Source organism: Tympanuchus pallidicinctus, unplaced genomic scaffold, assembly GCF_026119805.1.
Source record: "Tympanuchus pallidicinctus isolate F22 unplaced genomic scaffold, pur_lepc_1.0 scaffold19, whole genome shotgun sequence".
Classification (NCBI taxonomy): Eukaryota; Metazoa; Chordata; class Aves; order Galliformes; family Phasianidae; genus Tympanuchus; species Tympanuchus pallidicinctus.
Genome location: NW_026294710.1, coordinates 2,710,930 through 2,734,993, shown reverse-complemented (window position 1 = coordinate 2,734,993; position 24,064 = coordinate 2,710,930). Strand labels below are relative to the sequence as shown.

The following is a 24,064-nucleotide window of genomic DNA, read 5'->3' as shown; positions in this document are numbered from 1 at the left end:
CACATTTCCACACCAAATGAGTCTTGCCAGCATTTCCTTAATGTGGGATCAAAGACCAGGCAGCATCTGTGCAGCCAGTTCATATTTCTTCCCTTTGGCTCAGCTGGATTGGAGCTGTGCCAGCAAGGTCAGGGCTGCCCCTGACTATTATTGAAGGCAAAAAGCTGCTGCTGCCTCCACTGCCTGTGATCTGCTGATGGAGAGTTACTGTATAACCCATCCACCTGTGAATACATCCATTATAATCTGTCCTTGCTCTCTTCTGTGCAGAGCATCAAGCCATAGCAGATGGCCAGCCAAGGACTGGACTGCTGCATCTCATGCTATTCCCTCCCTTTTATAGCCCTGACATCCCTGCTTCCTGCTCACAAGCTGCCTGGGGCTGTTCCATCAGTCCTGCTGCCTCCTAAGTCTTCAGGGGGGAAAAGAGACATGAATTTTGCCACAGCAGAGCAGGGTCATGCTGCCTACCTATATGCGCAGTTGAGCACTAATCCAAACCTGGATGTCATAATTTCATGTGAATGCACAAGTTCCCTTGGCATCTAAATTTCTGTGATGATTTTGATTTTTTAGCTATTTTTTTTTCCTTGCTATTCTGGAAAATCTCTAACTATGTGAAGAATGTATACATACATATATTCCTAACTTAGCAATGCAGAAGTTTTCTCTCTGGTTATTACTGAGTACATGATGCCGTACAGACATTCTGAATTACTGGACATAGAATTTGAACCTCGTTAGCAGGGGTTACACCATACTGTCAGGACACTTGTGCCTGCAGCTATGTGCTGACCTCCAATTGGTGCAGATCCTGCAGTTCTTCAGCTTTTCCTCTTTCCAAGTCCCTTGTAATTTTCACTCCTAAAAGTGTAGAAATACAAAGAGATCTGAACTGTGACATGCAATGTTTTGTGTCCTTCTCAGGCATTACTGATCACTCCCTGTCTCAGAAGACTCTGTGTCCTGACTCCAGGACTTACCTGGGGGAGCACTACAACACACACTCTCTCTTTGGCTGGTCACAGACTGCTCCAACTTTCCAGTGAGTTCTCTATTTCCACAAGTGGGTTTCAGGTGATGGTGAGACATTTTAAAAGCAGCTGCCGTTACCTAGGAAATCTGTAATGGTACCTGATAAGAAGCAGCTACAGGTTTCACATTGCTATTTGTCATTAAGTATTTCAAGAAAAGAGACTCTTGTCAGAGGAAGCAGAATCTTTTCCACTTTTACTTTTCTCAGCTAAAATCAGAATTAGCTCTTCGACTGTTTATTTCCTGCAAGGAGAGCAAGATGTTCCCATCCAGTGTTAGAGCTGTTCCCGTGCCAGAGCAGCAACAGGGAGATTCCTGCTTCCCTTCGCTACAGTGGCCCAAGCAAAGGAGCTTCCATGGCTGTTGGTGAAGGATCCATACTCAACTTCCCTGCTGCTGTTGGAGCAGCCTCTGATCTTGGCAGGCAGCGTTTTGCATTTTGCCTGGAGCTCTGTGGGGACATGGCTGAGCTGCATTGCAGCAGAGTTGTTATAGGCTACTGTAAAGCTGTCCCTTTGCAACAGGGAAGCACGTAAAATGGGCTTGCACAGTCAGACTCTGCAGCTGCCAGGCTGGAGTGACATGGAAACTGACTGATTAAATCAAAGGGACAAATCACGCTTTTTCCAGCAGAGAACTAAGACATGGATATGTTTAATGGCACAGTGTAAGTGCCAAAGCAGGGGTCCTTGCACTGGTTTATTTTAGCACTTAGCACACATTTGTACCAATTGTACTGTGGAGGCATCCAGGGGAGGTGGCTAAGTGAGCCTATTTAAGGTGTTGATGCACTTGCAGCTCTGTGCCAAGCCTCGAGGAAGGAAAGTTCTGGGAAAAAGCCAGAAGCAATCTGCTGGCTCCTGTGCAGCCCAGCTTCACTGAGCAGAGCAGGAATCTCTCAGCCATTACTCTCGCTGGCCACGTAGCCCAGCATCCCAATCTGCTCAAAGGTCCTCCCCTTGCAGGAGCCCCCACCAGGGCTGTCTTTCAGCCTCCTCCAAGGTGGTGAATATTATGTGTTCCTGTGCTGCTTATTTTATTCAGCCAAACTTCCTTCAGGAGTGGAGGAAGCCATGAATATTTAGCATACCAGCATCAGCTGTAGGATATTGGCTGAAATAAATGACAAATTCATAATCGTATATAAAACAATTTAAAGAATTATGCTAATGAAGCCAGAGAATAGGAAATGTGTCATCTTACCCATGTATGCAGTCAAATGGCTTGAATTTGTATACAACAAACTAGCTACGACCATCCTGTGCATAGCTTAGGGCCAAGAGCTATTCACACATAATATTCTGTAAATAATTTCAGTCCACAAATGTATTTGAGAACATTAGAATCACTTTGGCAATGATTCATGATAGATTGAAAATTATCCAATAAATTACATGTTGCAAACTGTTTGCGCAGATCTGGATCACAGTTGCATCGATCCAATATTACTCTCATTAGCACCTACTTTTGCAATCAGAGCCAAATTCATACTGTAGAGACAAAGCAGAGCACTTGTATGCAGGACACCCTTAAAAAGGTTCAGGAAAAAGAGATTCCTGCCCCCTGCAGTGCTCAAAAATGCAGTCATTGAGCTTGGTGGTGGCTGTACAACACAAACCAAGCAGGTCCCTCTTGGCCAAGAATTGGGTCTCCTGCTCTGCACAGCCCATAAGCATCATATTTGTAAGCCTATACGGAAACTGTTGAGTTTGGTGTGGTTTTGTATATTATTGGTTTTTTTTTCCTATGGAAGCAAATGATGGATTTTAAAGCCTCTGAAGCACTACAGAAACAAAGTGAAATGTTAGCCATTACAAGCATGGGTGAAAGCTCTTGCACAGATCTCATTAAGCAAAGTGAGAAGAAGGCGGATGGTAAGCAGCATGGTTAATATTTCAGGCTGGGATTTCCCAGATAATCTAAGGAGTTTTGATTCCCAAAATTCTAATACAGCAAAATTGAACCTGAGTTTTGGCAATCTGTAGTGTTACAGTATCTAATTCCATACAGAGATTATCCTATATTGATCAACACTTTAATAGGTTTGTTAAATAAGGCATATTGCACTTCATTCATCCTCTGATGGTGAGCAAAATCACTTTTAAAAGGCAAGGAAAAATTCATTCTGGCACCAATTCTGTAATGAAATCTCATAAATCAAATGATGAAGGAAATCAGGGGACAAGAAAGGGATGACATTTTGAAAGATTATGTGTTTGCTTTCTGTATTGATTTTAAATGTTGGTTTGGTGACATTTCTTTCTTTTCCCTCCTAACTTTTAAGTCCAGGATATTAGGACTTTATTTGCCAATACAAATCTCTAAATAAATCTTATATTGAAAAAAAATATATATATATTACTTCTTAAGAAATGGTAGGACATTAAATAAAATGAGTTAATATAGAAATAATTTTATTTTAAATTTTCACTTTGAGACAATATTGAGAATAATTGAAATGCAAAATAATTTTGAGGAAGCCTAGGCATATCTGACACAAAGTGTTTCATGGATGAGATAGATTTTAATTGTTTACTTTGGCCATTGAGTAGAACTTTCCATTGTTTACAGTTTTGGAGCCACACTTTCACATGACTCACATCAGAGTAATAAAAGTTTCAAGAATAACACCATCTCCAATAAAACTGTGCTGGAAAGCTCATGCTGATCACATGACTGTTTTTGGTTGCCTCTCTTATTTTTAATGACCTTGTTGCATTCTGCCAGTGTTGTCCAGCAGGCAACTGGGAAGCGGGCGTTTGTCCTGAGTCGCTCTACCTTCGTCGGCAGCGGGAAGCACGCTGGTCACTGGCTGGGTGACAACAACTCTCAGTGGAAGGACATGCACTACTCCATCATCGGCATGCTGGAGTTCAACCTCTTTGGCATCCCCTTTGTGAGTCTGAAATCCTTCGAGCAATTGCTGGCTCGTCCCAGTATCACTTTAAATCAACTCAAATGTTTTCTAAAATAAGCTGCTTGAGATGGCCAGCAGTATCAGCCTGCACGGCGTAAGGAACTGCAGATTAGGGAAAGCTAAATGTCATCAATCTTGGCTGCTTAAACAGAAACAAAAATAGCACTGCCAGCTTCAGATTAAATCACCGTGTGCCACCCCAAACAGACCTCTGTGAAGTGCTTTATCATTGACTTGCCTCTGTAGGTTTCTGACTTTGCAAGCTGGGCTGGAGGATTTGTATAATTACTGAAATATTTCAGATCTTCCACAGTGATATGTAGGATCTAGGAGTCAGTGAAATCTCATTCCCAGCAAAATTTGTGTTATCATATCCTGCACCATTCTCACACAGTCATCAGAATTCAGCATCTCCTTCCAACACATTATTTTTATTAAGAATCCTCTGGGTTCTCATTTTGGGCCTCAGCCACCACAGTCACAAACACTGACACAAGGATATTTTCTCTTCAGGTTGGTGCCGACATCTGTGGGTTTGCCTCCAACACAACCTACGAGCTCTGTTTGCGCTGGACGCAGCTTGGCTCCTTCTACCCATTTTCCAGAAACCACAATGCAGAGGGAAATGCTGTAAGTAAATAAAGTTATGCAGAGCCGCGGTCTATGATTACTATATCGACAAAGATGATTTGTATTACTTTCTCAGAAATTAACCTGTCATTCAGGGGTAAGCTTAACTGGGAAATGAGGAGTGCTGCACTGACAAGAGGAAGCGAAGTAAATTTTTCCTATCCATAATGTAAAGATTAGTCAGGAATTCTGAGAAAACATATAGTATCTAACCCTGTAGAGGTAAGATTTATTCTTTTCATCTTTCACCTACTACAGCCCAGCTTTTATTTCAGAGCTGCTGAGTGTCCACACGTCTTTTCCTCACTTGCTGATGTCAGTTTTTGTTTCAGTGCTTGTACAAGTTTAGTAGGAGTTATTGAAAAGAAGGGGAGAGAGGTCCTTATACCGAAACTTGCTGTTTAAAAACAAGTTTCAGACAAAGAGTTAGAAGTTCCAAGGTCAGGTGTCAGTGCTGTCAGCCAAGGAGCTCATAGCTGGCATGAAATAATGCAGCCTCAGACCTGAGCTGTGGCTTCAACTTATCATAAAGTCCTTTCAAGTCTTGTCTCAGATATAAGTATCGTCTTGTTTCTGACTACGAACAATTTGCAAGTCTTGCTGTCTTCATAAGCACACTGTGTTACATGCAGCTTTGATGGAAATATTGTGCTAGTTCAGTAACTGCCATTTTATTACTTTTTTCTTCTGTAAACTGGACTGTGCATTATTGGGGTTAAGATTATGAGCTAACCTTCTTCACAGTTTTCTTCACAGTCCTGTCATCAAAATGTTGTAATGTTTATAACCCCCAGAAAGACCTCTTCTGCATGAAAGTATGATGTCCATCCAGAAAAAGGGCAAAGCAGGAACAATAACTTACAGTGCTCTTATGCTCTTACAGCGTAAGAGAATCAGAACTTACTCTGTTGTGGAACAACAGAAGGCAATAGCAGTGCCTTCTGCTGGGGTATAAGCACTGTGGAATCAGGGAAGATGACAAAGAAGAAGTAGCTCATCCATCCTGATGAGCTGTGACAGCTCAAGAAGAGTGTAATCTCTATCCAGAGGCGCTGCTATCTCCTCAATGAGAGTGAGGAGGGATAGCTGCCTGGGTTAGTTGTGCCTCTCAACTGGTGCTCAACCACTGGTTCAGGCCGTGACCTGGCAGTTCCCATGCACCTGTCATCTGCAATAATTCCTGAGATGTGCTGGTATTTCTCTCTAGGAGAACGAATGGCTTTAGGTGCTGTTACAGATAACTATTTTCTATTTACCGTTGTTTACTAAAATTAGAGGCCCCTTATCTGTGCAGGTTCACTTGTCCCTTCGGGCATGCAAACTGGGATGTGACCCAGGTGAGTGAACATTATTAACATTCTCAAGACTTAATAGGCAATTTAATAGGAAAAGTGAGGAGAGCTGTGACTCGGCTGTGATCTAATGACAGAAGTGTCAGAGGATACACTGGGTTTTATTGGACCACTGAAAGCCATTTAAAACATTGTGTTCTCTGACAGAAATGAACACGGTGTTTTGGTGACTCAGCACCACCTCAGAAATCTGATTTTTTTCCTGAACTTTGGCAATGTTCATACAGTGTTAGACTTACAACAGCAAAAATACAGTGCAAGTTTCGAAGAAGTAGACGGGTGCTCCAGAGCTCGGTGGCACAGGAAAGGTTATTCCAATATAGATGTAGTAATGGAGAAATTTAACTTAAATATTGAATTTAATTAGCATTAAGTTAAATGTCAAAATAAAACCATAAACATCCACTTTGCCTATCCCACTGGGCATTTCAAATGGTTTAGTTAATACTTTTCTTGACTGCAAAGTACTGGATAGTATAAAACGCTCCAGTACTTCTGTTCCTCTTTTGTTCCATTATCCTTGGAATGCGTTATATGCTCTGAGATTTGGATGAGAAAACTGAATCTCATGGGGGAATTTTGTGCAGGCAGAAGGGAGCTTAATGCCTTATTGGTAAGCCCAATTTAGGGCTGGTGAAGTTAAGACAAGGGGATTGGAGGAGATGCAGGTCTTCCTGGCGCTAGCACTGCCATGGGCTGTGTCCTCCATGTCAAGTGGCAGTGGATGGACACTTTGGCTTTTAAATAGATCCAAAATGTCCACCTGATGGTGGCATCCAGCATGCATGCCCCTCTTGCTCCAGAGAGCATCTCCCTGCATGGGGCACCCAAAGCAATGGGCACAGGAGGAGAACTGAAGCTGAGATTAGTGTGTTTGGAGATTTTTCCCCATTGCACCCAGCAACTTTGGTCGTTCCCATTAGCTTTTGCAAAGGCATGAATTTATTCCCAATTTTCATCCTTGTACAAAAAATGTTTATAAAATAATTATGGTTTTGCCTTTGTTTGCAGGCTGTCTGCCTTTTCTTTTTTCCTGCTTCTCTTTCTCCGTACCAGAGGACAGAGAACTTGCAGTTCTTAGCACACTCTTCCCATTTGCAAATCATCACTTTTGCTTATACAAATATTTACTTTCATAGGATAATACCAGCAACAGCTTCCCTTTGGATGCACGCAGGTTTCTCTGTTGAATTTGCATCCATTTTTATAACGCACACTGCAAATCAAAGCTTTTCCTTCACAGGCTCAAGACCCAGCAGTTTTTGGAGCAGAGTTTGCCAAGATAGCTCGAGCTGCGCTCCGGATCAGATACTCCCTGCTGCCATACCTCTACACCTTGTTCTTTGAGTCTCACGTCCATGGCAACACGGTGGTACGGTCACTGATGCATGAGTAAGTTTGGAGTCTCTCGTCTTTATCCCATTTTACTCACAGTAGTTGAGCTTCTGTATATAACCAAATTGACTCCTGCCTGGTAATAGTGATGGCAAGATCATTGCATGCTCTCTCTTAAAAAGAACAGTTTTAAAGGGAAATCTAATCTAAATACATGCAACAAAAAGAACTTCTAATATATGTGATGGATATGCATATTAAAATACTGCTTATATTTGTTTCTTCTGAAAAAAGACCTTAGTGAAATAGTAAGAAAGTTCTAGTTTTAGGCAAATATGCAGCCCTCTCTTTTAAAGTTAGGGGTCCAATACCTGTATTTTCTGCACTTGAATCAAATCCGTAACATCTGTGTTCTGGCACAGAATATCAGAAAAGCCTCATGGAGAGAAGGCTCCATTTTCCAGTCATCCACGGTATTTTCATTCTCCAATTTCTCACTTGCATCTGCATGCTATGTGTGATACCTACATCTGTTTCCACAAATGGCACAGGAAAACAGATAGAAACATTCAAGTGTAGAAGCAGGTGCACAGAGAAGATTAATAAACACATGCTGAAAAAAATCTCAGAAAATGCAACCTCAGTTTTTGGAACAGCTCTTCTTTTATCTTTTTGGAAGAAAGTGAGGTCTAGTTTCCATCTTGGCACCCTTAATTTATTTTCTACCTTCCTTTGGTAAATTTTCTTTTTCAGAATGTGTTACGCAAAGTTGTGAGCAAAGGGAGTGCAAATAATGCATGCGAAAGGCTACTGCCCAGAGCTCTGCCACAGTTCAGTCTTATCAGTGCAGGTTATGTCCTGGTCTGTTTAATGTTCCTTTTCCCTTTAGGTTAAAAACATTTTCGTTAAAGGGTAAGGCATCTTTGCAAATTAAACTGAGATTACTCTAAAGTGCAGAACATACTAATACAGAATGATAATGCACAAAATCTATTTTGCCTACTCAATGTAATAGCTAACTGATTGGTTTTAAAGGCAGTATCCTTCCTCTTTTCAGCCTGCTACATTATTGAAGAGAGTAACATCTGAGAGCAGTTTGATGGGGACTCCTGTCTTACGTGGGTTTTATGTTCTTTCAAGGACTCATTTTAACAGTATTTTTGGTTAATCAGATTTACGTGAATATTGAGAATGACCAAGGTACTTTGGGAATTATATTAGCTAATCTCTGCTAATACTGCATGACTTCAGTGATGTTAAGGCCGCCCATCTGTCCATTCCCCATGTATTTTATCTGTACTCTACTTGGGCTCATCAGAATTACTGAATTTGCTTTTATTTCAATTGTAGAACAGCCTGAGAGGCACCAGCTGAAACTCCTGTTGAGTGAGACTATGCCAGAAGATGCACTCCCACCATTAACTGATATTTAGCTGTAGTACCAGACTGAGGTTTTTACTGGAGGTAAAACCTCTAAAATGCAGGAAGGGAGTGCAGAGATCAGGAGATCAGCACAGACTGACTACCCAGGTGCTGTCCTAGTGGCCATATCACTTGCTGATATTGTCATAGCTGGAACCTGAAATTGCTTAAAAATATTTCTTACTGTTATTACTTAGTTGTGATTGCTGTTGTTACTTAGTAAGGATTTCTTACTATTTCTTATTAAGGCTCCTTGGTTTAGAGTGTCTGTGCAAGCAGAGAAAGTAACTGAGATGCTAATAAATGGAGAAATGTGGGCTGTAGAGACAGAACTGAAACAGAATTTTTGAGGTCCATATAATGGAATTTTACATCGAATCTTTCTGTTTCTTGTAACAAACAGAGGACAACTAAGAAACTGTACTAGCTCTTCAGGTGAAGCTGTTATTCACAGCCATGAAAACAACTCTGGTCAGGCAGAGTCTCCAAGCAATACCTATTTCATGCGGTCATTTCAGATTTTTCATTTCATTTCAAACATTTAGGTGTTCATTTCAAACAACAAACAGGAACAGAATCCCAGTAGATTCCTGTGTATGTTTTAAGTGTCTCCTGCAGAGGCTTTCATTTGGTGAACCAGAGATGTTGGCAGCTTGGCTGTCCAAAAAGACCTGGGGGTAATAATCCATTACTGTGCTCCTGGAGGGGAAAGCTCTGCTTAATAGCCTACCAGGGGGGAAGTAAAACGGCAGAGAGGCTGCTATCTAACTGTGGGAAGCATGGAGATGGAATGCAGCATCTTTCATAGATCACGAACACGCTGCGCTTAATGGCTTGTATTTTCAAAATGGGAGAATTCATTTGTTTGCTGAATTTGTGGTTGCTGTAATTGCAAAAGGAAGCAGTGCTTAGTGAGATGTTGAGATGCTTCTTCCCAAGCTCAAGTAAGATGATTGGCTTCCCTGCTGCCAGTGTTTCTTGATCAGATTTTCCCCTGAAACCTCCCACAACATAATGCATTGAAACAATATTCTAATTTTATTACAGTGAAACTAAAAACACTGAGAAGCTGTTGAGAGGACAGAAAAACGAACATATTGCATTTCAGGAACCTGAAGTCCAGGAGACTCCTGAGCACCTCTCAGGAGGAGATGCACATTCTCTGGGCAGCTGTGCCAGAGCTCAGCCACCCGCACAGCACACAAGTGCTTCCTGGTGTTCAGGTGGCACCTCTGTGTGCCAGTGTGCGCCCCTGGGTTCTTATCCTAGCAGAATCCAAGCTTTTTTTTTCCCAAATGCATTAGATCCTAGAGCACAATGTTCTGCCTCTTCTTTTCTCCCTCTTCTTGGTTCTGGTCTGTGGCTTCCATGAGCCCAAAGCCAGCCTTCCCCTGTGCAGTGTGCCAGCTGCAGCCATGTATTGCATCCTACCAGTCCCAGAAGTGGACACAGTGCTGCTCCAACATTAAGGAAGCAGATTTCTTGTTGCAGACAGTAATGCTGAGACATGTTGCAAGTTTGATAAAAATGTGATTTAACAATGTGTGTCTCTCTTTTGACACTAGATTTACCTCTGATCAGCAGACTCATGGGATAGATACTGCCTTCCTTTGGGGACCTGCATTTATGGTTGCTCCTGTTCTTCAAGAGGCAAGTACCATAATTTAAAAATGCCATCACACAAGTATAAAAGAAATCTGCTTAGGGCATTCCATGACATTCAGGGAATGTTTCCTCATATCTATCCATTTCTTCCTTGCTCTGTCAGCTTGCAGAGAGCATTTCAAGACAAGCCCAAGTAATGTAGGGATGCCTTATAACCCTTGCACCTTTGTGAATTTAAATTGCAACTCTAGTTCCTTCATTCCAGCTCCTCTGTGGCACTTCATTTGTCAGCCCTTCATCTTCATGTTCCCCCAGGTTTCTAACAGCTAGTGACTGACACGAAGATTTCACAGGGTCTCAGACCAGCAAGGTGATGAATAATGTGGAGAAAGAGGGCAATGAGCCAGAGGTTGTTTCCTGCAGATAAATAAATGAAAAGGATCATTATAAGGACACATAAAATGATAGAGAATCTAGATTAGTGATTCTTCGTGTTTTTGGAGGACTGCAGCAGAAAAGAAGGCCTGGTGCTGCTGGCCTTATGGGGAAACAGTGCTTTGGGAATGACACCTCGCTGGGTGTATGGTGGCAGCCAGGGCTTGTTCCCACAAGCAGGGCAGAGGCGGCCTGCGGATCCTTCACCATGGTGTCACCAGCCACCAGTGGCTGCAACAGGGCACACACACCTGGAGAAGATAGATACATCTTCTGTTAGAGGATACCATGGGTGGCTTTCCCTCTGCTCCTTGAGACATAGGGAACAGTCATCACAATGAAAATGGGGAACGTCCTTACACCCTGGTTGTTACTTAGGGCCTCGCTAAGGCAATTAATAGTCAGATGGCAATCAAACACTCCTCTGCCAGCCAGAATATCCAGAGCTGTTGTAACAATGCTGAATAAATCTTGACTTTATTGAGATTTCTCTCAATCTTTCAAGGTGTTTTACAAATACTGTCAGCTGGCAGTTGATGAGCAGACAGGGTATGCTACCCCACACTGCTTGCAGAGCTGAGGCACTGTTCCTTCAACATCCAGCACTGCTGCTGAGGGAGGCAGGCCACAGGACAAGACACTGTCCCAGTTTAGCAATTACCATGTTCTAATACAAGATTTGCATGCATTAACAAATCAGCCATTTCTTCATCCTTTTGTTGGTTAATACGAAAAACAATCCCTGTTATGGCAAGCAGTGGCCATCTCGCTGCTCTTTTCCTTGACTGTTCATATCCTCCCAGGGAAGGACCATAACTCTGTAAAGCAGGCATCTGATTCAAGAAACAAAGTCAGTCTGTTTGTGAAATGAGCAGCTTGTGCCCCAGAAAAGAAATACGCTTTGATTCTGACTTTTCCTAGAGTGATTAATTTGAAGTGCCTTTGGCTTCATTTTGTGTATTAACACGATGCCATTCATGCTGCCAAATAAAGTGTGGCAGTTGTGCAAATAGCAGTTCATTCTCTAATATAATTTATCTACAACTTTAAATGGTTGCAAACAAAGCGAGCATCTGTGCACCCTGCTTGCAGACCTTTCTCTCTGCCTGTTCTGCAGGCAGTGGGCCCTGCAGAGCCTGCCACAGGGCCCACTGGCATTGCTCAGATCTTATGTCTGCAAGCCATGGAGCTGTGTTCCAGGCTGAAATAACCCTCTAATATTGACTCATCCCACTGAAACGCAGTAAAAACCCCCAGACGGGATAGGGTCATCTATTTAGCATTATAGATCAGCCAGCACCAGTCCATTGCTGCGATAATAATTCAACCTTCATAGCTTAGATTTTATGTTATTAGAGGACTGAGTGTACATCTACCCATGCTCAAATATAATAAAGCTAATGTAATATCAGAAATGTAAAAAGAGACAGACTTAATCATTTTATAACAATTACAGGGAGCGAGATCAGTGGATGTGTATTTCCCTGAGGCAACATGGTTTGACTACTACACAGTAAGTATTTTTAAAATTCTGTTTCCTACAGTTTTACAGAACTTACTATGTCACAATTCCAGCAAAATAACTTTTAGCAATGTTCAGCAATAATTTTACCTCAGCATCTGTGTTTAAGAAAACTGGAGCACAAAAGTCGGCACCAGGCTAGCTGGGAGAACAAATTGCACTGCTTTCAGTAGTGTTTTGTTTTCTATTTTTGGTTTGCAAAGCTCTGAAGACTCAGAGAACCGACTTTTCAAGAACAGCCTAGAAATTCATGACACTGTCAAGATTTCTTTTCTTTCTGTTCACCCTCACTGCATGCTTAAATTATTGTACCCAAATCCTCCCCTGTGTAAAAACAGACAGAAACCTGAGAACATGCTGCCAACAGTTTTGTGCATGGGGTTTTGCACATGCATCATTCTTGACAGAAGGCATATTCACAGAGCATCATGAGGATCCCTCCAGAAGATGCTTCCAGGAGGTGCAGACTGAGCTGCTCCATGGAAGAAGCCAACCCTTCTAGCTCCAGGTCCTGCACAGCTCGACCACTCAAATGCCAACCACAGTGCTGTGGTTCCCAAAGGGCTCAGCTCTGAGCTGTGCTCTGCTGAAATACACAGGATGAAACCAGCAGTGGGCTCAGCAGTAGTTAGGTTGATGGTAAGAGCTTTGGAAACCTGAGCCTAGGAGCACAAGGCTGCTGCTAGCTACCCCGGGCTGTGCTGCCTGAGCAGCAAGAAGGACGGAGATATTCTGGAAGGAAATTCGGGCTTATTTTTTAACTAGAGATGCTCTGGGCATCTGCAGCATTTGGCTGGTGTCCTCAGAGGGTGTTCATCCAGCTCTTTCCCTTTTCTACTTTCATAAGGCCATGGTGCCGTGGGGTTTGACCATTTTGCTCAGACCTCCTTGCCACTGTTCTCCCTGTGCTGGGGATGGCATGGGGACATCATCCTGATGCACTTAGTGTCTCCTGCCTGTGGGGCATGCCCCATGTATTATCAAAGTGCAGTTCCCAGCACTTGGCACCTGTTTGCTGTACCCACAGTTCTTGTCCAGAAGTAAGGCTGGATATAACCGTAAGCTGTAATTACCATTGACAGGAGCCAACCCCCCTTGTGACCTACTCTACTGACACCTGGTTTGGAGGGATTAAAACAGAAAGAAATGATGGAGAGGATTAATCCCAGTTGCCTACAGTTTCCATCTTCAAATGTAAAAGGAAAGGCTTGTCCTTAAAAGAGAAGAAAAACCTACAGTTTACATTCCCCAGTGATTATGAATCACTCACCTTACATTGAAATGTGACAGTTTCCATATGCATAAAAAGACAAAGCAAAGGCTTCTTTTGCTTTTTGCTTTGTGCCTTGATGAGTTTTTTCTTTTTTTTTTTTCTTTCCACAGCATACAGGGTAATGATACCATTTTTAAAGACGCTTTCATTCATGACGGTTGTGTCTTCATGCATATGCATCACTGCAGGGGCTAAATTCTCTTTCATGTTAAAAAAAAAAGGAACTGGAATAACACTCCTGAATTCTCCTTTTGTCTCTATTTGAGAAAAACCAGTGTATTTGAGATGAAAATACATCCTTTGGTCTTTTTTTTCCATCAATATATGATGACATTATTGCCCAGTTTTGCATTTTTTTTTAACTGCGTCAATTTTTATGTTAGGGTAAGAAGATACCAAGTACCTGGCACAAGACATATGCTACTGTCTACGCCCCACTGAACAAGATCCCTCTGTTCATCCGTGGAGGCCATATTCTGCCAGAACAGGCTCCAGCCTCAACCACTACCAGGAGGTAAAGTCATTATCCTTGTCCGTTTTCAGAAACAGCACCGTGGGTCAGACCCACAGCCAGCCAAAAGGCATTAAAAAAAATGTTGAAAAGAGGCTATGTGCAACTTCTAGATGACCTCCCAGCAGATAAGCACGGTATTTCTATCCCATTCCTTGCTCTGTTGGATTAAAGTCACCCCGGAGGTGATTCACGTCATTGCTTGCACAGCTGAAACTCTACAGCTTTACTGGGAGAAGCTTTGCACCTCTTGCTGCTATACTGACCAGCTGTCAGCCATCCACAGGAAACATATGCAAGGGGAAAATGCAAACCTCTTGTCCTTGGATGAATTTATCAAATGCCACTGGCAAGATGGAGATGCTCCAGTCTCCATTGAGGAAGATTGTTTCCCCACACCCATGCTAACGTGCTGGCCTCAGGGCTGATTCATGCTGAGAGGCCAAGGGAGCAGGAGAGGAGGGAGCAGTTCCATGTATGACTCAGGCCAACTCACAGAGAGGTAGTCTCAGTGATTGGCCACCTCCCAGGCTGCCCAGTTGTCATATGTGAGGCCATGAGACAAGGGGAACTTGGACATCCCATTACTTCAAAAGGTAGGCAGTTTTGCACTTCAATTAAACAAGGCAAGGTAAGTTTTCATCATGAGCTGTTTTAGGTTATTTGTCTGTGTGGCCCTTTTTGTATCTTGAAATGAGAGATAGTTGTGTTAAGAAATTTTTGTTAAATAATGTGTAATGGATGGTGGACAGAAGCCTGTACTGAAATCTCTTCTATGTGTTTGCCTACAGCCGTCTGAACCCATTTGGGCTCATTATAGCCCTGGATGAGCACGGAGAAGCTTCTGGGTCCCTCTTCTGGGATGACGGTGATTCCATTGGTGAGTTTGATCTCCCATAAACAGGGCCTGCACAGGGCTCCCCTTGGCTGCCTTCCCAGCGGTTCAAAAGTACTGACTATTGCTGTACACAGCCAGGATGCTGTTCTGGGGCTGAATGTACAGGATGGCAGCAGAATACTCCGGAAGGCTGAGGTACAGTACATTGCATAAAGGGAGGACCCAGGAAGTTCCACTGAGCTTGAAGAACTTCCTTACCTTAAGGGAATGTAGCACTGGAACAAGCTTCTCAGGGAGGTTGTGGTCTCCTTCTCTGTACATATTCAAATCCACCTGGATGCTTACCTGTGCAGCCTCCTGCAGGGAACCTGCTCTAGCAAAGGGTTGGACTTGATCTCCAGAGGTCCGTTCCAACCTCTTTTATGTTTCTACATTGGAAATGGCTGCTGTGCTCAAAAAGGCAGCAAACCTGACAATAAGAGTAGAGGAGATTAAACAACCTGCAAGTAATCCTTGTGAGATGTTAGCCACTTGCTACAATTAAAGTGAACTGCTCTGGTTTTTTTTTCTCTTTCTTGACATTAATCCTCCTTGTTCTATGTTTTGACAGATACTATTGAAAATGAAAACTACTTCTTGGCTAAATATACATTCAGCGCAGTAAGTAGCAGTGCACACAGCACCTACATACTTGTAGCTGCTGATCAGTGCAGTAAGACACTGATATTTAACTTTCCCCTGAATAGCATTTTCCTTATAGCTCAGCCTTTTAAACTGGTAACCTACCTCATGTTTTCGTTTGCAGACAGCTACAGCCATGAGGCTGCAGTTTTGTGTTTGCTTCGTTGACTGTCCTAGTGACACACCATTAACATCCCTGGTGTGATATGAATTTGAAAATCTACTTTTTCAGCTCAAATATTTCTCTTGAGTTGCATCTTCTGTATATGGGGGATGTTTTCCTTGCCTTCCTGCTGCCAGCATTTTTTTATTTTATGGGTAGAAGAGGGCATCAATTTTTTAGCTTTGATCACACCAAGCTTATAATTTCCGTTGCATGGGTTACCCTGTGGAGTAATTCAGCAAGCCACCAGCAGTCTGTAGTGCTGGTAGATGCTTCGTGAAGCTCAGAGTCAGGGCAGCACTGCCTTCCATGTACTGTTTGCTTCTCACGCATATCCTGAGAAAGCTAAATAAAAAAAACCGTCAGCCTGGGCTTCAACACAGAAAAGTACTGTAAAATGAACCCACTGGAAACTCATTAAATGCATGACAGCAAGTTGTGGGAGTTACTGAAGAAAATCTTAACCTACTTCAGCAATCTATACAAATTATATCTCATCTACAACTCCAGTGTTTGCATACGCTGTGGCACAGTTTTCACCTAAGTAGTCTTACAGAAAATCTTCAGAGGAGTAAAATCATGTAAATACTTATGATGATATTGCTCTTAGAATGTGTCTCCTCTGGGAGAAAGAACAAGTAGGAGTAAGCCAATGGGATTTGTTATGAAGTCCTGTATGTATGTGAGGTATTTTTTGGGAAGTAAAGCTGCTTGTTTAGAATTTTAATTACATTTTTAATTTATTTTCCATGAAAAAGTACTTTTTCCTCTTAAAAAAGAAAAGGGAGGTAGATTTTTCAACAGCAAAAAGGAAGAAAAATCACTTCAGCTTTTTGTAGTCTGTGTATAATAATTTATTGCAGAGAGGCTAAAGAAAAAAACAATATCCAGTTTTATATTAAATTCTGGTCTGTGTGAATTAGATTGTTGATTTACTGGCTTTTCCATTTCTCATTGCTCATATTTGACTTCTGTTGTAAATCCAAAACTGAAGTCCCTATCTGCATTCCAATAATCTCGAATGCCAATTTTTTATTATATGTTTATAAAGAAAAAAGTCCATCTCAAATAGCAAATTGCAGAAATATGAGAAATATGTTGAGCATCTTGCTGTATGTTGCACTCTTCTATATTCCTAAAAAAAATAGGGATGAATAGTTTAATGACCTCTACTTTTAGAAAAGCACAAGGTTTTGGTCCCTCAGAGATTAACTGGTAAGGTATCACATCACATAATGACAACATTTACTCTGGATCCTGAGAGTTTTGTGGGTAACACTGCAGGGGTAGACCCTCTCTTTTATGTTTTCATTTAACAGTCAAGAAGTCTAAAGGAGAATTCAGGATTAGTGCAGGCACTGAAGCCTTAGAGAATGGTTCCAGCCGCCTGCTCTTGCATATTACCTCACTGCAGTAGATGCTTTAACTCACTCGTCACCTTCCTTTTTGGTACACACGATGGCCAAGTGACCTGAATCAAGCTGCCTCATGTATTAAAACTACTGATCTAGAAAAATACATGAATTCTTTTTTAAAAACAGGTCCAATTTTAAGGAAAAAATGTGTTTGAATAAATTGATGAATAGATTTTATAGCACTAGAGCAAGATGGCAAGAGAAGAAGTCATGACTGATGCTCAGAAGTGCAGGAGAAAGTCCTGACTGCCAGCCTCAGCTCCAGGACTTGCTTGTGTTCTACATTTACAGGGCTTTGAGTGCTACCTGTATGGTTCCTAACTCCAAATTGAACCCAGGGCAGTTGCTTTAATCATGCTAGGTGCTTAGGGAGGGTAAAGTCACTAATTTTCCTGGATTACCACATCTCAGTCTCTCCGAGGCCTTGAAGGAGAATAGATCTGGACTCGCTCAACCTTTCACCATGCACCACTGAAATTACAAAAGCTAATATATGCAAAATATTCCATCATGGGCTTCTCCTTGGCATCTTTTTAAAAAGTTGTGATTGCACAGCGATTCTTCATTTTCTGAGCAGCGTAGTTCATCTTTATTTCCTTAACAACTTCAGTCACCTAACAAGTGCAATGATACCTCTTTATTGTTGTATGAGTAATTAATGTCACTGGTGATCCAAATGAATTTGTTTAATGACTTCATACATGCTCTTGGTTTGTCCCTAAGCACACGATATACAGTGAATTAGAAGCAGAACAAACACAGCTCTTTGAACATGTATTCCTTCAGCGTCCTTGGGTCTGGAATATGTATATAAAAAATGTAGGACATAGAATAGAGGCAAAATATCAAGCAAGTGATGCTTGTGAAAGATGGTAATCATTTAAAGCAGTTGCTGATGTTGATTAAATCAATCTCAAGGTCACTAATTGAATCTCTGTATCTGGATTTTGGTTTTGCATGTGCTACTGTGCCCTGTAAATGGGTACAAGAACCAAATTTGTATTGATTACAAGTAGGAAAACAGGCCCAAGAAGATTCCAAATAAATGCTGTAAATGCTATTTTGTTTCTTTCCTTGCTAGCTTACAATGATACACAAGACCCTTCTGTGTGAAAATTTTCTTTTATGTTCTCAGACTTCTTTCTCTACACTGGAAGACATACCTTGGTTGACAAAAGTGATACTACAACAGTAGTGGCACACAAGTAGGTCACCTCCAAAGAGATGTGATAGTCTTAAAATGTTCTGTGGTTTTTTTTTGAAGGGACACCTGAAGACAGAAATACTTAAAAATGGTTACCAAGGAGCTGACTCTCTGAAGTACAACAAAATCACCATTCTTGGCCTGAAGCTGAGACCTCATGCCATTGCTGTGAACGGAAGGGCTGTCCGTAGTGATACCTTCTCCTATGAGCTGAATGGGGTAAGAGCTGTGCTGAGGAATTATGAAAAATCTTAGGGGAGTGGGAATAGTCGATGAGTAGCAACATTTCCCATCAACAACTTCTACATTTGCAAGTATAAGTGGAGATTAAGTACAACAGTCTGAATTGTAGAAAAAAAAGGCGCTACAGAAAAAGTTGTTATGGGAAACGTGAATCTTTGTTATTACAGCTACGCTCTTTCTCATGTTTTTAAGCTAAAAAATAATGAAAAGAAGATATACTTCCACAAACTAGGAGAGATGTTACCTGTTTTGTGGGCATTATCATCATTCTGATAAAATAAGAAAACCTGTCAAAGTTATTAATCGGTTACTGAAAAGAGCTGGCGGAGATACTTTTGTACAAATACTTGGCATCCATAAGTGAATGCAAAGTGGCTGGCTCTAATGAGCACCCCCCTGCCATCAGAGGAAAGAAAGGCAAACCTCTGCCATGTGTTTGAGCTTCTAAGGAAGTTGTTGCAGCAGTGAGACAGCAGCTGCAGTTTCAGTGTCTGAAAATGAAAAATCACTTCTCCAGCCTCAGCAGCCCAGGTCAGTGTCCATGTCTTGCTTATACTGTGCTGCTTCTTTAGTGCCAGCAAGGAAATGCTGCACAGGGGATGGGGCAGGACAGCCCTAGCACACAGTTCCAATTTCCTTTACGATGGAAGAATAGAGAAAAAGAGCAACACCAAGTAAAATTCCCTGTCTCTGGTCACTTGTTCCCTATGTGTCACCAGTTATGTGTCACAGCTGAAATGCATGTGGTGCTCAGGTCTGAGCCTAGAGAACTCCCAGCACTGCGTAGCGCTGATCACTGTCTCACTGCTGTAAGATGCAGAGCTGAGGCAACAAGCTGTGGATATTACATCTTTTACTCTACCTATTAGGCCTAATGATTCAAGTTTATTTGTAATCAAAGAGTGATCCTCATTATATGAATTTGGTTCTAACATCTATTTTATTGAAGAAATCTGTAAAAGAAGAAAATTGCTGAATAAATTTCTGCCATGGAAAATCATAAAAAACTCACTTTCAGAGACAATGTCATAAAATAAGTGTAATCAGTCTTACCTCCGGGGAAGAAATTGTTTAACAGCCAAACTGCCTCGAAGCAAGCTGAAAGCAACATAAATGTGGCAGGGTAAAGAAAACACTCCATTGAGACATGCTCGAAAGCACCAGTCTCAGAGATCCAGATGATAACTGCTCACTAACAGCAGAACATAAAAAAGATGATTAAGAAAGAGCATAAAGCTTCTCACAGAAGTATCATTTAAAATTTGATTAAAGCACAAAAGGTGATCTTTGTGACTTTGTGATTACTTCAAATACCACTGAAAAAAGTCGCCAGGCTGCTGGAGCAGAAGTCCAACCTGAACAAAAGTTAATACATTTAAATTAAACTGTAACCCAGAAAAGTTAAATACATTCTTCTCACTATTGTAAGAGATGTAGTCAAGCCTCTCTCATCATTCCTGTATAGCCATTGTAATGCTGTTGCCTATAAACCTCTCAAATGAGAATCTCTCTAAAAAAACAAACCAACCAACCCAAAAAGCATTAGCAGCCTGGGTTTAGATATGAAAACTTACAACTCCTGAAATTAAAAAAAAAAAAAAGAATTCTAAATGTCAAATTTGCTGCTTTCTCTCAGGCTTAATGAGATTACATGCTGCATAATAGTCTAACAAGCACAAAGATTGTTTGAAGGAGGATAGTAGGAAGTAGTGCTTCTACTGTATTGCTTTTGCATTACAGAAAGCAAATTTGCCTAGAAGTATTGTTTAAGTGCATAATTGAGCCGTAGTTTTTTGTACATAAATAGAAGCAGTTTGCTTACTAATAAGCCACTTTCTCTCTGGTTCATGCAGTGCTACCCTGACATTTGTAATGCCACGGAATCCTCCTATTATTAGGATTGTTTATTTTTTTTCCCCTGGTAGTACCATGCCCTGAAATCCACACGAACTCTCCTGTCACCACAGCAGCAATGCTGGAGGAGCAGTTCTGTGAATCAGGCTCCTGCTGAAAATGAAATGCCCTTTGTATAGGAACACTGTCATTTTTCTTCCATGTTTCATCCGCTGAGGAGCAGAAACTCAGGCTGGGGCAGCCTTTCTGTTTTTCCAGTGCTTTTTTGGTTAAGATTTGGATGGATCTGCAGTATTTCTGTCTGAATCTGCCTCTGAGTTTGAGTACAAGGCAAATAATTCCAGAAGGGGACTTCCTGCTGGCCAAGTAGTCGTGGAGGTCTGTTCCTGAGGGAAGATGAAAATATTGCTCTCTTTGAAGAGGTGATGTAAGCATGGACTCTTTAGAGTCATGTTAACGTGAACTTGTGGGAGGGCAAAGAAATAGCTAAGAGGTTCAAATGGATATAATGCATTTTAAGAGATTATGAATTGTGAAGTGATGAAAACTGGTGAAGAAGTGAAAATGGAAATTACATGGGTAGCATAAAATATACCAAATTTAACACAGAACAGAGAGAGAGGCAGGTATCATATACATAATTTAATATCTAATTCATGTCACTAATTAATATTAAGATGTTGCTGAATTTCTAAAAGGGATGTTGAATTGGATGCTGCCATCAGATGAGCAGTTTTGCCTATCTGGTGTGGTTGAGGGAATCATGAAGGCCTAAGCCCAGTATCTCCTGTTTTCTGATGGTCTTTATTAAGTTAACCTAAGATTGTTCATTATTTTTTTGTCTTTTTTTTCCACAGAAACTCATTTTGGGGATTTCTGTCCCACTTACTCATGAACTCAACCTGGAAATTTATTAAAATATTTAGAAAATTCTGACATCCGTGGCCCTCAGATGTTGACCTCAGATGATTTTAACATAAAGAAGAATTTGGCCATTAAAATGTAGCTGATGCACCTTTTGTCTGCTATTTTCCTGTGTATTATTTGTAATTCAGTATTTATTAAATACAATTTTTAATAGTAATTAATGAGCATTGCCACAAACAAACAAAAGCCCTAACAGCTGGACAGCCAGTTTAACTCACATAGCCTTGTCCTTGGAGAGGCCGAGAATGACTCTCTGAAACACATCTCTCCTCACGTTGGGGCACATGGGTCTGCTTTGTACCTCAGCTGCTTCTGGCTTGCTTGGAAACAATCTCCCAAGATCATGAGGACCTCCAGCTCTTAGTCTCTGCAGTGCTGCTGTTAATTCCATTTATGATATAAAATAGAATCTGCCATTTACTGGCTGCTTTACATCTGGCAATAATCCCAGACTAAAAAATCTACAGCTGCAGAGACCACTTGCTTTCGTTATCCATGCTCCAGTACTGTCATAAACACTGCTTGGGTACGTCTTGGGATCCAGCCATTACATACAGAATTGGTTGAAAACCTGGGGAATTTCTTTTGAGAATCTGATTCTCTCTGGAGACTTTTTCCAGTGTGGGGGTATCTTACCATGCATACGGTTGCTTCCCCTCCAAAGTACACTCCAATGACATCTGGCAGGGGATCTACACTATGGCTGGATCAGAACTTCACAAACTCCACTGTTCCAACACTTTTAGCTCTAAGTTATAGCATTATTTTTACCTTTTTTGATATTTATTCAAGGAAACTCGAGTTTCAATTTGCAACAATAAGAGCTTTCACAGCCGACAGTTACTCTAGTAAAGAACTCGCAAATGGGCTGGGATCCAGTGTAGGATGCTGGCACAACCCTTCCCAGCAGTTAAACTTCTCTCAGAGAATTGCAGGAAGGCTAGACTTCCCCAGGCTTCTCAAAGTGTTTGTGACTCTTCCTTCTCTCATCTCACATTGCAAGAAATACAGAAAACCCAGATTTGGCTTTCAAAATTCACCACTAAAAAGTCTCAGCCACAGCATACTGTCCCCTCGAAGGATTCACCACTGCTTACTTTTCAATGGGAAACTCTTCACTAACCTACTAAAGTTGGTGCAAGTCTTTTGATAAGAATGAGAATCGTCTCAATTATCTGGCTCGAGTACTGCATGGCAGAGTTCATCCAGGTGTTTTTACATGAACACATTTATTCTGGATTATCCAGGACCACAATGCAGAAGTAAATTCCCATTTCCTGCTCACTGCAGAATAAACACATCTGTGTCTGACTGGTAAAAGGTTGCTTTTTGTGAACTGGGTCTTGCAGTGAAATTTGAAGGCCTAGATCTTCTTAGAGCATTTGCTGGCTGCAGTGAGATCAGATGCTACAGGCAGACAGAGATGAAGACGGTGAGAAATGACTGAGGAAGATCAGAGTATGGGCAGTGGGTTGAAAGCTGATCTGAGGCAATTGATGTGGCAACCATCCTTCTAGCACACGGCTGTAAAACATAATTCAAGTAGCACCTGCTGCGTAAGTCTGAAGACTCAGGACGTGTCTGTACTGTGACACAGCTCCACATCAGAAAGCTCAGTGCTGCTTGGCACAGATAGCTTGACAGTGTGGGACAGATGGGGAAAACTAAGGCAGACTTTCCCCTTAAGCATGATCTTTGCAAAGATAAAAAGAAGCATCCCTCTCTACCCCTATATTTCCCTCTACAAGATAAGAAGACACTGGGCTGAGGATGTCAGCTCAGGATGTGCAGAGGCAGAGCTGATGCTGAACAATACAGGATTTTGGGTTGTTTTGATGCACATGTGTGTGTCTAGTGAGGAGAGTTTGTCTCTAATCTGCCTGACAGTGTGGATAAAGGGTGACAAACATTGGGAGAGGGGTCTGCTGCAGGAGCTCGAGCATCATTGAGAGACCTTGCAGCATAACTACATGATGGCAGCTGATGCTTGCTGGCTTTCTGTGAAATCAGTGACTAACCTAGCAATTTCACATCTTTTTTAATGAAATAAGAGCAGAAAAACATACTCCTAACAGCACCGATGTGCTATTCAGGCTTGTATTACAACCTGGATTTTATTCCTTTCTTGTTCTCTGGCTCCTTGTAGCATCAGTGAACACATCAGGAAATCACCAGTCTATAAACCATTCACCCTGGGCTCTGATTACACACATTTATTTCATAAAAGTAAGCAATATAGCCATTGGTTGGCATTTGATTTAGGACCATCAGAGAAAAATTGTGCTTGTGTGTGTGTGCATGTGTTTATCAGGCTATTTATCCTCTCCAGGCACTGAGTTGTATGTATAATTGTGGATCTTCTACATTTCTTTTTTTGAAGTTCTGGTTGTATTTCATGTTCTTTCCCATCCTGACAATTTCCTTCCATTCTGTTTTTGAGAGAAGGATAAAGAGTCTGACAAAAACAAAAAAACAGAGTAGGTGCTACAAGTGACATGAACTGGATCCAAGAATCTGCAACCAAATATTTCATCATCTTTATAGATTAGATTAGATTAAAAATGAAATTTCCCAAGTGTTGGTATAGGTGGATTAAATTTATTACAGATATAAATCTTCAGTGGAGAGAGAACTTCTCTGGCTGGGACTTAAAGTGACAGCAGCCAGCTTCTTTCTCCAGCTTGCCTTTGTTAGTTATAAGA

General features: G+C 41.5%; 1 protein-coding gene across 1 annotated transcript in view; it reads left to right on the top strand.

Annotated features, from left to right (window-relative positions):
* LOC128079499 (sucrase-isomaltase, intestinal-like) overlaps window positions 1-21,454 on the top strand; it is a 47,199-nt gene extending 25,745 nt beyond the window's left edge. The window contains exons 12-22 of the mRNA XM_052680787.1: window positions 928-1,045; window positions 3,763-3,931; window positions 4,466-4,582; window positions 7,178-7,326; window positions 10,257-10,345; window positions 12,192-12,244; window positions 13,910-14,040; window positions 14,829-14,917; window positions 15,486-15,535; window positions 18,399-18,557; window positions 21,293-21,454. Coding sequence (XP_052536747.1) covers window positions 928-1,045; window positions 3,763-3,931; window positions 4,466-4,582; window positions 7,178-7,326; window positions 10,257-10,345; window positions 12,192-12,244; window positions 13,910-14,040; window positions 14,829-14,917; window positions 15,486-15,535; window positions 18,399-18,557; window positions 21,293-21,352 — 1,184 coding nt within the window. The 3' untranslated portion in view covers window positions 21,353-21,454. The remainder of the gene's footprint in view (window positions 1-927; window positions 1,046-3,762; window positions 3,932-4,465; window positions 4,583-7,177; window positions 7,327-10,256; window positions 10,346-12,191; window positions 12,245-13,909; window positions 14,041-14,828; window positions 14,918-15,485; window positions 15,536-18,398; window positions 18,558-21,292) is intronic.
* The last annotated feature ends 2,610 nt before the right edge of the window (window positions 21,455-24,064 follow it).